General features: G+C 42.7%; 1 protein-coding gene across 13 annotated transcripts in view; it reads right to left on the bottom strand.

The window, feature by feature from the left end:
• The window catches only part of PITPNM2 (phosphatidylinositol transfer protein membrane associated 2), a 133529-nt gene that overhangs the window by 34737 nt on the left and 82831 nt on the right, over positions 1–15961 (bottom strand). For all 13 annotated transcript variants that reach the window (XM_054082174.1, XM_054082182.1, XM_054082180.1 and 10 more), the window contains 5 exons: positions 14438–14652; positions 12745–12866; positions 10872–11105; positions 3368–3691; positions 351–446 (listed from right to left, as the gene is read on the bottom strand). In XM_054082174.1, coding sequence (XP_053938149.1) covers positions 351–446; positions 3368–3691; positions 10872–11105; positions 12745–12866; positions 14438–14652 — 991 coding nt within the window. The remainder of the gene's footprint in view (positions 1–350; positions 447–3367; positions 3692–10871; positions 11106–12744; positions 12867–14437; positions 14653–15961) is intronic.

The raw sequence follows: 15961 nt of genomic DNA, 5'->3' as shown, positions 1-15961 counted from the left end.
TGAACCAGAATCATTAGGACACACCCACAGTCCAGTTAGTATCACTGAATTTTACCCACACTCATTAGCACCAAAAAAAATACAGCTCCAAAGGTTAAGACTGTTCAAGACCCCTTCAGATAGATCACACTGAATCTAAAATGTTGCTGTGTTTAATGCAAGAGTCTGCTGGATGATGCTGAGGAGGCTTGAATCAGCTGCACTGAAGGTGCATGTATCTTGGTTAGAAAGAAACAGATTTCAAACAAAGCAAGAAAAGTCTTGCTTCTTTCCCTGCTCACTCCCCACCTTCATATACCTTCCGTTCTCTTACCCCACCATTTCAGGAAACAAACAATGGCTCCACATACCATATGCATCAAAGAATTCATCATCTGAGCTGTCATCTGAATCTCTGGCAATGCTCTGCATCCTCCACTCAGAGATACTATGGCGTGACGGACTTGCTGGAAAAAATAAAAAAGCCTTATGTGATACGCTACAGCGACAAGACGGAGAGTTCCCAACATGAATTTTGCTGGAGGAACAGTTGTGTATTCTTTATGAAAATTCACTGCAGCAATATCAAAACCACAAAACCTCGATGATGCCGGTGTGATAATGTACTGCTTTACAGATCCCATTTTGTTTACTGTTGTTAGAACCTGCCAGCAAGATGCTACATTAAAGCAAGCTGTTTGTATCACTCTTATGCTATTTCGAATGGCAGCTATTTATAATTGTTAGTAGGACGTGCAAAATCAGCTGGGTTTTAAAGTTTGCAATTAGGAAGGAAGCAGAGAGATTGGAGGCTTTCTTCATGCCTCTAATCAGCACACAAACCGTGCCTCTGCTTTGTTAACTTTCGGGTGGGTAGCTAAGCAGAGCAGCCTGGACAGAAATAATCTGTTTTCTGGAAGGAAATTGCTTCCACACAAATTGGATTAGAGATCTATTTAAACTTTAAACTTGAATGATTTAAACAACATGCTATCCGACTACTTCATATGGAGCTGTCTGTGTGGCTGCCCTGGCGGAGTGAGGAGAAAACCCAACTGTCCTTTTGGTTCCTGTCAACCCTCCTGTTCTCACATACACCTACCTGCTCGCTTTCGTTTTCCCCTCCAGAGTTCCCTGCGCTGAAAATATTTGTATTACACCTTTTTTCCCTTTTTCTTATCAGACATAATTTAGCAATTATTCATCCTGAATTCTTCGTGGCTGAATCTGTTACAGAACAGGTGCGTGATTGAAGGGAGCGCTGCTCAGAAAATGAGGAGAGAGGGTTTCTTCCCTCTTTCTGACAGCTCTTGCATGTCATAGTGCACACAAAGCACTTACAGCAGCCACCTAACACAGCAAAAACCTAAGGAGTCTGACAAATTCTCGTTTAGCATATACAAAGATGGTGAAAGGCTCTGGTTACTGTGACAGCTGCAAAAGCCATTTCAGGCTATTGTTGTAACAGTGTTAAATTTATAAGTCAAATTCTTCTAATTTTACTACCCAGTTGTCACATGGAACGAGGATGGAGGCCCTGTGCAGAGTCATCTAACTGCAGCTCAGCACCGGCTCTGCATCCTCCAACTATCCCCTCGCCCATCCCTTCGGGAGCAGCAAGCAAGGAGGTTGGCCAAGCCGAGCTAATTCACGCTGGAGTGACGTCAAGGCACTCGCATAATAGTTGCTAAAAATAGAGCATGTAATAACATATGGGATGGCGACAAGGGTCCTGCTATCACCAGAGGTCTCATTCAGATGGTATAGGAAGGATCGAGATCTTCTGGAGAAAAAGCACTGCTTTTTCAGCTGGAAGTAGCAGTAAATGGAGACAGCCCTCCTTGCTTCTATACATTAATATATGAAGAAGGATTAAAATATCTGCACGACGCACTTCCCAGAACATCACAATTCATTTCTTTCATTATTTTTTCTTGTAAAAGCTGAGACATTCTGCAGTTTAAAAGAAATTCATGTTTTGCTAGCAGTGAAAACCTCCAAGCAAAATCCTAAGAAGTCTGAAAACTACAGCTTCCAATGAACATGTCAGCACTGGAAGAGGGGGTTTGTAACAAAGAGCATAGTGAGAGACAGGCATATCGATATAAAATCCTGGTGCAACCAAAGTAGCCAGCACTTTTATCTTTATCCAACAATTCACGAAGCATCTGGCAGGTTCTTCCCTGGGGCTTACTCCAGTGAGTCATCGCAAGGTAAAACTACCGCTCATCTCTTGTCCACCCAGAGACGAAATCAGTGACGGAGTGGTAAATAAAAATGGAGATTCAACTCAATATTTAGCGCAAATAAGAGATGGAGAAGCTTCACTCACACACATGTCCCCTTCCACTGTCACTGAAAGAAATGCTGCCCCTTGGGGTTTTCAGAAAAATCACAATTTTTTTTCCCTCTTGCTGTGACAGCTTTCACCCAGCTATCAGTTGCGCCTGGCTAAATGGAGAGGGAGTTGCTGAGGGTTCAAGCCTTTTGCCTGTAACTCGCTAAGAGCTCATCTCTTTGTACAAAACAGTGTGAGGAAGGGGAGAGTTTAATGCAGAAAAAAAAAAAGGTGACTGCCAGGGAGAGGTGCATGACAACATTCAGGACTCAAAGCTGAGTCCTTACAGGGTCTCCTTAAAGGTTCTAACAGCAAAATCCTGAAAGCTTGCTGAATGGTATTTAAAAGGGAATATAAATGCAATCCATGGTCCCACCTAATTGCAGGCTGTAAGGTTTGGTTTCTGCATTGCACATCGTGACCAGTGGAAGGCAGCAGCCCCTACCCACTTTTTTGGGGGTACCTGCCTTAATTTCCTCTGATGGGGAATCTTCACTGCGTGAGCTACACCACAGCACCCATGGAGCCAAACTCCCACTTTTGAAATGAATGGCATGTGATAACTTATAACCACTGCCGGCTGTACCTACCTTCTGGAAAACAAGAGGCAGTTAAGAGAAACCCACAGCAGAGTTGGTTTCTTTACACAGCAACCAAGACGGAGAGCACTTCTGAAGGACTAGGGCTTTTAAAAGCCACCAATGGCCCTTGGGTAACAGGGACTAACTCTCTCAGCACTGTCTTCTTCTGAGACCTCACACTACTACCCAGTGGCTGCCTGCTCTTCTCCTGTTTTTTTCATAATTACTCTGCTTTTGAGATAGGCAAGAATTCTGCCATGTGCCACCGAGTCACAGTTATGGGATGACCAGAAACATTCCCTAACTGATAACAGGTCACCCAAGCAGACTGAGCCTCCGACAGCAGCTGAGAAGGTCTGTGAGTCAAAAGAACCTACAGAAGAAATATGCAATGCCCCAAAGTTGTCATATCTACCAAAAGCTCAACCTCCATGCAGCTCGGAAGAGCAAGTCATCATCAGCATCTTACCTCCTCTCTTTGAAGATCGTGAGGACTTGGAAGAGGTGGACCATTGCTTGGTAAGTGATTTTCCAGAGGTTGTTTCGCTGTTACCAGTGACATCCTCTGTGTCAACAGGTGAAACTGTTTTGGCTTCAACATCCTTTTCACCAGGAGTATCTTTGCCTCCATGCTGCTCAGTATCATTTTCACTGCAGAACTGGGCCATCTTCTGAGCCAACATAAGCTGTGCCTCCTTCTCCAGCTGCCGGATATCCTCAATGGTGAGCCCATACCATTCATCCTGCCAGCACCAAGCCTGCCGATGGGCACGGACCATGACCTTCCGCAAGCCTGCAGAGCCAGAATGCCACTGTCACCAATGCTACAAGACTGCATGAATCCACTTTCCCTTCCCCCAAACCTCACGATACCATGGCAAGGATATTACACAACACAATACTATAAGCTGCAGTAATGGACCATTATACAGCAAGCGTCAGGATGGCAAACTGATTGCTTTGCGTACTTCTCAATTCTTGCTAACTAACCATGCACTGAAATATTAGCCAGTCTTCTGCACCTGCTTTTAACTTAGGAAGGGATTTCCTGATTCTAGATCTAGGAGTCTTCTGTGGCTGCCTGATTCACCAAGGAAGGGCCAGGCACAGACCACAACTGCAACTCCCATGAAGTTCTAGCAAGTTGTAACATTTGGATGCAGCCTTCAAAGTGAAGTATGTTCCCAGAAGAAAAAACAAAAAAGCTAACAACAAAACACACTGTTTGTTGTGTTGTGGGTTTTTTTAATCCAGGAGAGTTCCAAGTGGTTCCTTCAAGAACCCTTCATAGCCCACCACAATCGTTACATGACAGAAGCACATCCCATATCAGCAGCACTAGGACAAAAATCTCTCCTTTCCTTGGAAACCTGGTTTCTGCACCTGGTTTCTATACGTCATCGAAACAGCATCGCAAATACGAGCTTCTGAGATAACGGCATGGGAAGCAAAGTAAGGGAGGGAAGAAAGGCACTTTATTTCGCAGATATCATCTCTGTTCTGCTGCATGAGATAAATGAAGTGGGTAAAGCCAACTGAAAGTATTTCAATGTATCACATACATGAAAGGAAGAACTGTCTCAATATGAATGCTCCTGACCAGGCAACAGAAACTTTCCTCCAGGACCTACACTTGTTGGCTAACATCGCCATACCACCAAGACTTTTAAAATAGTAATGTCTTGTAAACGACAAAAAGGATTTTCAACCAATATTATTGCTTAAAAGCTTACAACAGGTCAAGCTCCAACCTGATATTTATTACTGATGGGAGCACACAGCAGTAATAGTGCTTTCAAAAGCTTCTATAAATATTGACAAACTAATCCTCGGGAGACATTCTAAAGATAGATGATAGACAGAAAGACAGATAACTAAAATAATATTGTGCCCCCATTAGTTACTGGGAAACTGAGGCAGGGATGGGTTGAAGGACATGCCAAAAGCAGCAGTAGGATTTGTCAGTGTGATTATGGATCCACAGTCCTCTGCTTCTAAGCTTGACGCATAAACAATGTGCCGAAAAGCTGTCAGACAGGGTAGCCAGGCTCTCACTCTAACAAAGACTGTGGCAAAAGACCACGGGCCACACCACCACCACTGCTGTTACAAGATAAGGAGCACCCAACAGGCTGCGTTAAAATAATTTAGGTCTCAGGAGCTGCAGATCAAGCTCTCTAAGCGCCACCAAGAGTACAGATGGCCCTCGTAAGCTACCATCCATTTCCAGGAGCATGGTTAAAGCTGGATGGTCCCACTGCGCGCAGGGTTTCTATGGTGTTTCCGGCAACATTTGCTTCTCTGTTGTACAGAAAGTGTTATATCTCACTACTGCCACAGTTTCTACATTCTTCAAGCCTAAATATCTCTTGTTTTCAGCAATATTTTGTAATTTTTTTTTAATCATATAAAAAGCCAATTTTTATATAGTTATTTCCTTCCAGGGCTGGGCGCTTTATTTTCTGCTCTGCAATGTGGTTAGTTCTTAATGTCACCAGCCACCACAAGTCATCCTGTCAGGAGGACATAACCACTGAAATCAGTAGCTAATGTGACGGACCTGAACTTCATTTGCACAGTAAGATTACATTCATCAATATTTTATGCATTTCTCTGCCTGACTTTCAGAAGGGAGCTCTGCATAGGAGAGGCGATTTTGAGCCAGCAGCCTGTGACCTTCTGGGGGCTGAACAATGGGCCTTGGTAACTTAATTGTGTTTCACCATAGTCGAGATTGAGAGTTATTTCCCCTCCAGATTACATTTTGCAGAACTACAGAAGACTCTTTTAGCCTCTTGACGTCCCATTATGATTGACAATCAGCCAAGATTAAAAAATGAAGATTAAGCTCCCATCACATCAACACTGAATGCCAAGAAAACGTTTCCCTTCCTGTAATTCAGCCCCCAACACCACAAGCGTCCTTTGGACTTCCACATCCACAATATTCACTTCTACCTTGCTTGAAACACCTTGAAAACAGAAGGTGATCAGACACAGAAGTGAATGGCCCCCTTCCTCTCATCCCAAGGCTTCCTGGGTTCTGGGGCTCAGCAGCCTACGCTTACACTCCTGGATCCAGCCTTGATGTAGCAATGTACCTACTCCTCAGAAATTCTGTGTAAAGGCACAGATGCCACCAACTGCATATCTTTGCTTTAATGGACTAACATGACAGGGAACATGAAAACCACTTGGGGGTAAAAAAAAGTCTCCTGATGTTCCCCTCTGCCTTCTTTCACTTCATCTCTTAGATCACAAAAACTGCCTGTATTGCTTCCTTCCAACCCACAGATCTCCCCATCTGCACTGCTCACATCACTTTGATTAGGCATCCCAAATCACCCTTCCTTAAAGCCTTGTTCTTTTGAAAGCATGATGGCATTACAGGGCTTCACAGCTGTTGTGCCTCTATGGCTCCAGACGAGTTACAAAGTCAAAAAGAATGAAATTATTTTCCTAGCCTCAGGCCTTCACCTGGGATGTGTCAGCGATGCTGCATCTCCCCTTCTCAAGCGCAGAGAGAATACGTGGAAGATAATAAGGCTATCCAGGTACAAAAGGAGTTGAAAAATAAAAGTCATGGCTTGCAGAAAAAGTCTTTGCTGCTAGGGACAGAAAACTTGAGCAGTCCCCTCAGTGCACAGCAGTGAGTATATCATTGAATTAATCTTCAGCCTCTAGCACTGAAGTCTTCCAGTAGGCAGCAGTGACCCAGAGGACACAGCCAGTGCCCCCATGCATCTATATGGATTCAAGATCCAGCTACAAATGACTGACCTCACCTGTCTGGATACTGCTTCCCTCCCTGTGCCATGGGAAAAAAAAAATAAAGCCTTAAAGCATTTTTTTTTATAAAATGCTGAACTGAAAACCAACTTTTTAAAGTGAAAAGGAGGGGACAGATCAGACCCAGGAAACAGAGTGCAACTGGGAAAAAAATTCACTTTTTAACAGATCAGAGATGCCCATAAGGACAGTGCTGAAGGCATCTGTGGTCCAGTACACTTTTGTTTTTCTCTGACAGGAAGGGAGGTGCAAATGTTTCCTGCTCAGACCGTGAAGTCCCTGGCCCACACTCTATCCTACACACTGCGCTTTCAAGCCATGCCTGATGGCCGGCTGCAGCACATTTGGCAGTTTGCCTTGCAAGTCAGTGGCGTGCTGCCCTAGGCAGTGGGAGCTGGCTAAGGAGGGCAGGCTGGGCACAGCATCCGACCAGTCACCTTATTCCAAACCAGACAGAATGCAACAAGCCTGGACTAGAGGCTCCAGGCAGCGCAACACTCCTCCACCCCTCTGCCACCACTGGCGGTGTGTGCTCCCTCCTCATGCGCAAAGTAAACAAACCCAGCATTACAGAAGAAAAGAACTGAGAACTGAGCATCACAAGAGAATCAGGGAGGATTTTAGAGTGGGTTTTCTACCTCCACCCAGTGTGAACTGTGCTCATTCCAGACTTCTTGCCCACAACCAGAGAATAACGGCACAGTCTCAGCAGGCAAGTCATCCAGCTGAAGTCAGTCAGAAATAACAGCGACAGTATTTTTATAAGGATGCAGGTACAAGCCAATTTCTGTACTATCAGTACTTAACAAGATTTTACTGTTTCTCTAGAGAGTGCAACGCTTTGGTTTAAAAAAAATCAAGGAAACCACACATGCACAAACATACACAAACAGACTGAGTTCAGAAGTACCAGTCATCAGTAAGTTGATTTAATTATACCATTTCCCACTGCGTTGTGCAGAAAGATAATCTGTGAAGAGTCTAGCAGGGTGCAAATATTTAAATCACTTGTCTTTCTACTCAGCAACTCAACAACTTTGCTGCAGAGATTGGCTGAATACATGAGGTGCTGCCTGTTGTAAATTATTTGCTTGCAGATTGTGGTGTTGAACTTAATCTCACAAAAGTAAGTGTAAATGACCACGAGACAGCCCAGGACAGAGAAGACTGAACTTAAAAGTGAACTTATAGTTCTGGGTTGTTCAAACTGAAGTAAAAAGCGTAATTGGAACAAAATCTCAATGCAAAAAAAAAAAAACAAACCCCAAAACCAAAACAATCAACACCAAATCCTGCCTAAATGCCCTCAACTATTCATATAGAGCAACTGATACCCATTGACTCTATACCCAGTGACAACACCCCAGAGCATTTGATAATGCACTCTCCTAATTTCCTGGCAGGAGATAAAGGATGCCCGATTTTCTTTTCGTGACACTATTTCCTTGATAGTCACAGCAGATCCCATAACCTTATCAGTAATGTTCTAGTTGTCTGACTGCATTCAATGAAGGGCAAGCCCCAGTTATACCTGCTTGCTTGCCCACCTTCCCTTCCTCCCTTGCTCAGACTACTCACAAAGAAAAGCCTGGGTCACATTGGCATCATGCTATCTGCAGCCTGACTACCCTCGAGGAGACTCTACCTGCAGGCCCCAACAGGTAGTGGCCTTTATGGATGAACTTCTCATTCAAGGGCTTAGGTGAAGCAAAAGTTCTGCAAAAGAGCTTTCTAAAACTATCTTCACTTTATCACTGTGCAACCATTTGGGTATATTTAGCCTAAGACGCACTGGCTTAGACAAAGCTCCAGTTACTGAGATGTGAACACACTTTGTTGTCGTATATAATCAATAACCTATAAACAGTCAACACACTTGTTTAACAGCAGAAGAATCATAGCCCACATGCACCATTAGGAAGCAAGTGGGAGCAGAACATTATGCAGTGCTAGTCCAATTACACTTAAACCCTACGGGAAAGGAGTAAAAAAGCATACAAATATTACAGCCAAGTAGACTAATAGCCCACAATTTCTGTCTGTGTCTCAGGCTGTCGAAGCACTAAGTAACTGTCCAATTAGTCATCAAAAAAAATGGCTGTTGCACTCACTAAGACTGAGAACATTTCAACACCATCCCCCAGAGTTACTGCATTCAGTAGCCTTTCTACATATTGCAATCTATCCATGACTTAATTCAGACGTGTTCTTCTTTCAAGCCATTCTCTAATTTTAGTTTGCACTACTAAAGAACTGCTCCTCTCCTCAGGTGGAGTTTGGATCCTGATCTTGTTTTCTGTCTCAATTTTCTTGCTGGCTTGGTGGCTCTGCACAGAGAGCACCAATTCCCCAAGGAATAAATTTGCAGAAGCTGGTAATAGAGGGAACCAGGAGAAAAATGTCAAGGAGGCACTGGCCCACGAGAACATCTCTGGCACTTCAGAGCTTGGTCCATCATCAGTTGCACAATGCAAAAAGGTTTTCATCTGCTTTCGGTCACCAGTTGAAACACCAAAACTGAGATCACTAGATACATCTGGTCAGTCATGTTGTAGCCCACATCTTTCCAATTTAAACATCCTCACATCTTGCTGTCTTTGACAGATATGCACTGGCACTGTTCCTATTCACTAATGGCTTCCCCATAGCTATCCCATTGCAGGGGAAGGCTCCACATCTTTGTAGATACCCAAAGCTTTTGCTTTTGCTTTTCACTCACTCAACTTTGTCTTGCCTTAAAGACTTTTCTGATTTTATGCATCTTAACCACCTTGAAAAACAGTATTTGCCATCATTATAACGGAGTGGAAAGGCTTTTGAAAGGCAGACGATGAGCTGGCTCGGCGCGTTGCGAAGCCTCAATCAAGAGGAAAATGGCAGGCGATCTTTCATGAAACACAGAAGAAATGTTTCTAAGGGACCACAGTTTAATCTATGCCAAACAACTCTGAAAAACTGGAAGAGTCACATGCTTCTTTTTCATTTAACAGATACAATAGAGTTGTTATTCTGCCCCCATATTTTGCAGTACACACTAATTTAACCCATCTCTTTGAAGCCAAGGGAGTTCATTGCAGAGAGCCACTTGTAACAAAGTCTGCAACAGGTAAACACTTCCGTCTGGGGTAAAGTAAAACCAAAGAAGCTATAAGAAAGCAACTTGTGCCTACTCAGAGAGCAGTGCACACCATTCTCCCCTGTTCTATCAGTGTTTTCCACATTAGCTGTTCAGGAACACAGTATGACTAAAAGAGCTATAAAATCACTTAATGCTAGCACGAGACACTTTAAAGAAGCTTTGTGTATAGAAAGGACAGGCGTAGGGGTCACATAGGATGATTTACTGTGTACAGAAACCAGGTAGCATCCTTTAGACTGCCTTTCTGTGGCCTTTTCTTTGCCAGACGACAGCCATAGCTCTATGCTTTTCGAGATGGGAATTCTTCTCTAAAACATTCTTTAAATTTATTCTTTAAATAGATCCCATCTCCTGTGGCACAGCTCAGAAACTTTATCAGTTGTGTTACAGATTTTCTGCAAAGAAAATATTACTGTCAGCACTGCTACCACCTGCACAGCTCCACTTCGTTACTTCTGGAACACAAACAATACCTCTTTAGAAGCACTGACCTAAGAATGCTGCATCAATCAAAGCAGCACATTTACTCACAATGAAGAGCTGTCAATGACCCATGGTGGGTTATAACGGAGTGGCGGGGAGCCCTGAACACTGCAGCCTTGAGAACAGAGATGTATGGTCATACAGAGACTCACCTGCCCTTCACCTGCCCTGCCACAAGGCAGGCAGAAATTAGGGACACTCCAGGTAGTGGTTTTATGAAACCATTTAAGACTCAAAGGTGAAGCTCATTTCTTTGAGCAGCCCTTGAGGATTTTATCAAAAATAAAGAAAATCGGAAAATGCAAGACCTTGCCTAAACAGGCCTTGAAACCCCTTCTGAGACTACACGTGGTTTGGATTCACACATATCACAATTGTAAGTGACAGAATAACATGTTTTTTTCTGAACTGATCCACAGTTCTGCAAAAGAGTAATTAGATCTGAGAATCTCTTCATAGGCTTGTCTTCGGGTATGACACATTGCACATACCTCATCTTTATGTTTCAATTCAGAAACAATATGGACTTGACTGTGAACTTTGCAAGACTATAAATGCTCACCAACATCATGGATAAACCGCTCAATTTTCGACTGCATCCCCCAATATCTGAACTCGACTTTACAAAGTTTGTATGCACACATGATGGGGTATTTCCCAAGGTTGTTCTTGTACTCTTCAATCCAGTCTTCTGATAGCGGGCCTCTTTTAGTCTTCACTGATTTATACAGCTTTGGATCCTCCTCTGGTTTGTATTCATGTGGAGGGATAGGATCTTTAACAATATCGATAGGATCTATAGAAAGAGATTATAAAATGTTAGACATCTTCTCTTCCTAGACAAAAGAGGAAAACACCATTTCCAGGAGTTATTTCTGGATTTCTGGTTTACTAAGTACCAGAAGCATCACAGCAATTTAGTTTCTTTTTACTGACACTTAAAACAATTGATATTTAAATTGTTTATACATCACTGCTGGGCAGAGATCATCTCTGCCAGAGGAACCGGTACACACATTTCCAGCAAACAGAGACTGCTCCAAATAGATGTTTCTTCCCACATTGACTGCAGATCCACAGCACTCTGGCAGATCTACACACTCTGCCTTTCCAGCTCCAAGAAGATCTGTTGCACATTGCATCTTTCAGCTTTTCTAATATCTTTCACAGTGCTACAGCTCTGCCTTGTTGAGACAGCTAAATATATCTGCCCTTTCTTAGCACTGTTGTGCAAAAGATGCTATCCACTGAACATCTTATCTTTGGAGTCCACCAAGTGAGGTTAAGGTAACTTTTCACATGCTGCTGTTACATCAGTTCTACAGAAGGCAGGAAGTTCAAATTGTCCTATTTAACACTTCGACAGTGAAGAAGTGGAAACTGCAGTGGGAGCGGAGCGAATAAACCCCCACCCCAGCTCTCAGCAGAAGCATCTCAAGTTTGGATTGAAGGGCAGGATCGCACTTCTCAAGAAATGACAGTTCTTCTGACACTTCTCAGTGAGCCAGCATGACTCAAGTCTGTTTGTTCAGGACTGAAAGCCTGATCAAATAGGAATGAGGACAGTCAACCTGAAGTTCAAAACAAAGTTTAAATCAAGTAACACTCAAGTAAAATTGCACAAGGTTGCTGCCATGTCCCACATGTCAACAGTGCTCAAGGAGCCAGAGCAGCCACTAGACGTCTTTCCCAGAGCTCCTGCTGCACCAGTGGGGCTGTGAGAAGTCTGCCTGAGCTCAACACTCTTCCAGTCTCAGCAGCTTTGGAGCAAGGGATGCTCTGGTCCTGCATGGCTGCAATTGCCAGCACTCCCTGACACACAGCCAGGTCCCCAGCAAATGCCACAGGGACAGACTACAATGGACAGCAAGACAGAGAAATTGCTACGGCATTTGTAATTTTCTGCTTTATTCTAAGATGTTCCCTTCTGCTCCTTCTCATTAAATTCCTGCATACATAAGGCTCATTAAACCAATCTTCCAAAGACAGCTGCAAAGCTGAAATGTTAACCTGCATGAAGGCAAGACTAAAATGAGAGGAAGCAAAAATTAAATACACCTTCATGTTTCAGAAGTGCAGGTAGGAACGATTCTCACACATGCAAAGGAGCTACACAATCGTGCAGTAGTATTTTCCTCTTCTATGGTTACTTTACTTATTACCCTAAAAACCATTAGATGTCTTACTCTCCCCTTGGGAGCTGCACCACATAAGGTAGGAAAGCATCAGCTTCAATTTACAGATGGGGGATTTACATCAAGCCTAGAAGAGAAATCAGGTGTCCTCACTACTTGATGTAACCTTACCCTGTGGCCTGACACTGACAGGGGTGCAGGTGTGTTTTTAGAGGGCACAGGACAGGCTGACAGGACACAAAAAACCAAACCAAAACAAAAAAAAAAAAGCAGAATAAAGGAAAAAGAAAGGCTATTCACCTAGAACAGTTTGTCTTTTTTCTGCAGGAGAAAGGTTGAACACGTTGACATGCTCTCCTGGATCAGTTTTGTAGTATGTTTCAATATCAATAGAGAACTTCTCCACAAAAGGACATGTATATCTGAAAATAAGAACAATACAGCTCAGAGTAAATTCTGCTCGGCTTGGCAAGTAGAGAAAATGCTTTCTCAAGATGTGCAAACCCAACCTCAAATCAAGCCAGACTTCAGCCAAGTTTTACTTCAGATACGCTTAAAGTACCAACTGTACAGATTAAAGTGATTTTCTAAAGTAACTTTTTAAGATATGAGCTCACCTTGGACATGGTTTCACTGTAATAGTTCTGGTTTAGTAAAAGCCCCAGCCCACAGCAAAAGGGTGTGCTCCGCATGAGGTGTTACATGGATTACAGGTGAAAAGGTACCAATGTTCCCCCGCAGTTACTGGAAACCACACTAACCAAGGAACATCTTCACAGGGTGGCAACAAGCAAGCACTGGCAGGAGAAAACCTAAGTGGACCACCAGGTCATCTCACTTGCAGAGACACTGATGAAAACCTGCAACTTAGTTTGACAATGTCTCCTCCAGGAGAAGACTGTCAGAACCGACTGCTTTTAAAGGGACAGTTTTCAGTTGGGAGATAACTTCTGGGTCTGATTTACTAACAAGTTATGTTACCCTTGCAGGTATGACACAGATACAAACAAAAAGACACCCTGGAAATGGATCTCTACCAGAAGAAAAGCAGAGTTCTTGCCTGGAATCTATGGTAGAGTAAAATACAGACTGGTTCTGTGCAGTGCCAGATTTCCTGGCCAACTGACTGACTCACAGACTTTAATCACTCAGAAGTCAGATAGCTCTATTATGTTTAGTCATGAACAACCGCCCATATGCACAGACAACTTCTCACCTTTCCCCACAACATTACTCGTAGAGAGCTTCAAAAACAGAACTATGAAACATTTCTAGATTTTTAATAAAAACATAATATCCGTTAAAGCCTTTTTATTATGACAGATGACAGCAATATCAGACTTGTAAACCTGGAAAAGGGCAAGTGCGCTAAACCAGAGTAACTGCTGTATAGGCTACTTATTCCAGGGTATCTGAAGTCGTTAAAGACAAAATCAGCCGAAACAAAGAGGGCCCAGAGGGCTCCACAGAACTTCTGGCACTCCTCCCTTCTCAGGGTGAAAACCATGGGATGTAGGTTTGTTATTTTCTAGCTAAATGACAGTAAGAGTTCCCAGAAAAGAAGCACCAGCCTTATTTATTTAAGATTTTTCTTTCCCCCTCTAGGACAAAGGAATCTTCTCTTACTCGACAGTGTTCAACACAACTATCCCATCACTGTGTTCATTTTTAACTTCACTGAGCTAACAGATACCTGCAACACTAAGGAGAACATGCAAAGCAGGATATAAAACTAAATAAAAACCATTCAAGATTTCCCATGCTTTGATGGACAAAACAACCCCGATTTTATAGCAACCAGGCACAAATTCTCAAGTACGTATGCAGTCAGCTCAGGCAAGACTAGCACTCCTAAGATTAAGCACTGTATAAGAATTTTAGGACTTGACCCCAGTTTCTCTAAAGGATATTACAGGGGAGGGAAGAGATGCCATTGCCACACAGTGACATCTAAAGTAGAGGAAACAACTCTGGACATTTTGATAAGCTTTACCTTGTCCTTGTATAAGGATATGCATTCCATGATTCCTCTTCAACTCGCAGAGCTGCCTTGGGCAATATTGACCGAAACCAGCTGGGTATATGCATACCAATGTGGTACACTTTGTGCGTGTACTGCCCACTGCCTCCTGGTCCATCCATGTATGGCCTGTTCTCCAGGATCTCTACTCCACTGCCTTCCCCACATGTCTCCTCTCTGCTCTTTTTCTAAAAGAGAAAAATATACAACACAGTTAAACTTTCCAGTGCATTGTACATACCAAGGTCTCAAAACACATGAACACTGGGGATGGCTTCTAGGATTCCTTTGAGTGGAACTTCATAAAGACAGCAGAACTGCAGCAGCACCGTGCTGGTAAGATTGTCAAATCTAGAGATTACAAAGGGAAGAGTTAGAGAGACTCACCTGGCCGATGCAGGAACAGAGATCTGATATTTTAGGAAGCCTGTAAGATTCTGGGTTTGGATACTAAGAAACATTTTGAATGGAGATCTGACTGCACACTAATTCCTGCTCCTGTAATAGATCATGTCTCCCTTTCCGAGAGCACACTAAACCTTGGCACCAGCTGCAAATTAACTCCACAACACAAAAAACTTTGCATCAGTAGATCACATAGAGAAGGGGAGTTGCCCAGCACATTCTTGTGGTGGTGTATCAGCATAAAGAATCATACACATACTCAGCACAACACTATACTATTTTATGACCTAAAACCACAGGATCTGGGGGCTTGTTGCTCGTGGTCTGGCAGGGCAGCAGCTCTCCAAGAACAGCTTGGAGACTATGCTCTGCTAATTAAGATATTTAGAAGAAACAACCCAAGTTTGCCAGAATGCACACAGCACCCCCTGGCAGCCTTCACATTTTGGCTTATTTGTAGTATTGTCCCTCACTGAGAAATCTGGCAAAAATTCCTTCAATAAAAAAATACTAATTTCAGTGCTTCTAAAAAGAACTAGAAGCAAACCAAATATTTATTCATTTGTAACACATTTCAGCAGATTGGATGATGTATAACCTTCATAATTTCCAAACAACAGATTCATATTGTTAGTATTTTGAGTTTACTGTTTGTATTTGAGAGGACAGTACTTTGGAAATTAAGACATAAAAATGGAATTTTATACAAGAATCAACTGTGAAATGTAACACAATAACAGCCTCCCATTTTCGGCATACAAACAACTCAAAGGATTACATGGTTTAACAGAAAATTATTAATAAGATGCAAGAGATCAGCTTATCATCTTCTGAGGACAAGGTGATAAGCCAACACAGCAAGTAAATAAGCTTTTTTAAAGACCTCTCAAGTGATTTTAAACCTAAACAGCCGTAACCAACAATTCTAAATAAATGACAATCTAAATAGTACTTTGTTTTCCCAAACTGCAACACTCCTGCACAAGAAAAGCACTTTTTTACAGTTTATACCTAACATTCATCTGGCAGTTCATGAAAACACACATTCTCTTAAAACAAATTACTGTCTTTCAGTTCTTATGTAAGCACTGA

The sequence above is a fragment of the Cuculus canorus genome, chromosome 17 (genome assembly GCF_017976375.1).
Source record: "Cuculus canorus isolate bCucCan1 chromosome 17, bCucCan1.pri, whole genome shotgun sequence".
Lineage (NCBI taxonomy): Eukaryota > Metazoa > Chordata > Aves > Cuculiformes > Cuculidae > Cuculus > Cuculus canorus.
Note: the sequence above shows the minus strand (reverse complement) of the source record. Positions and strands in the feature narration are given on the sequence as shown.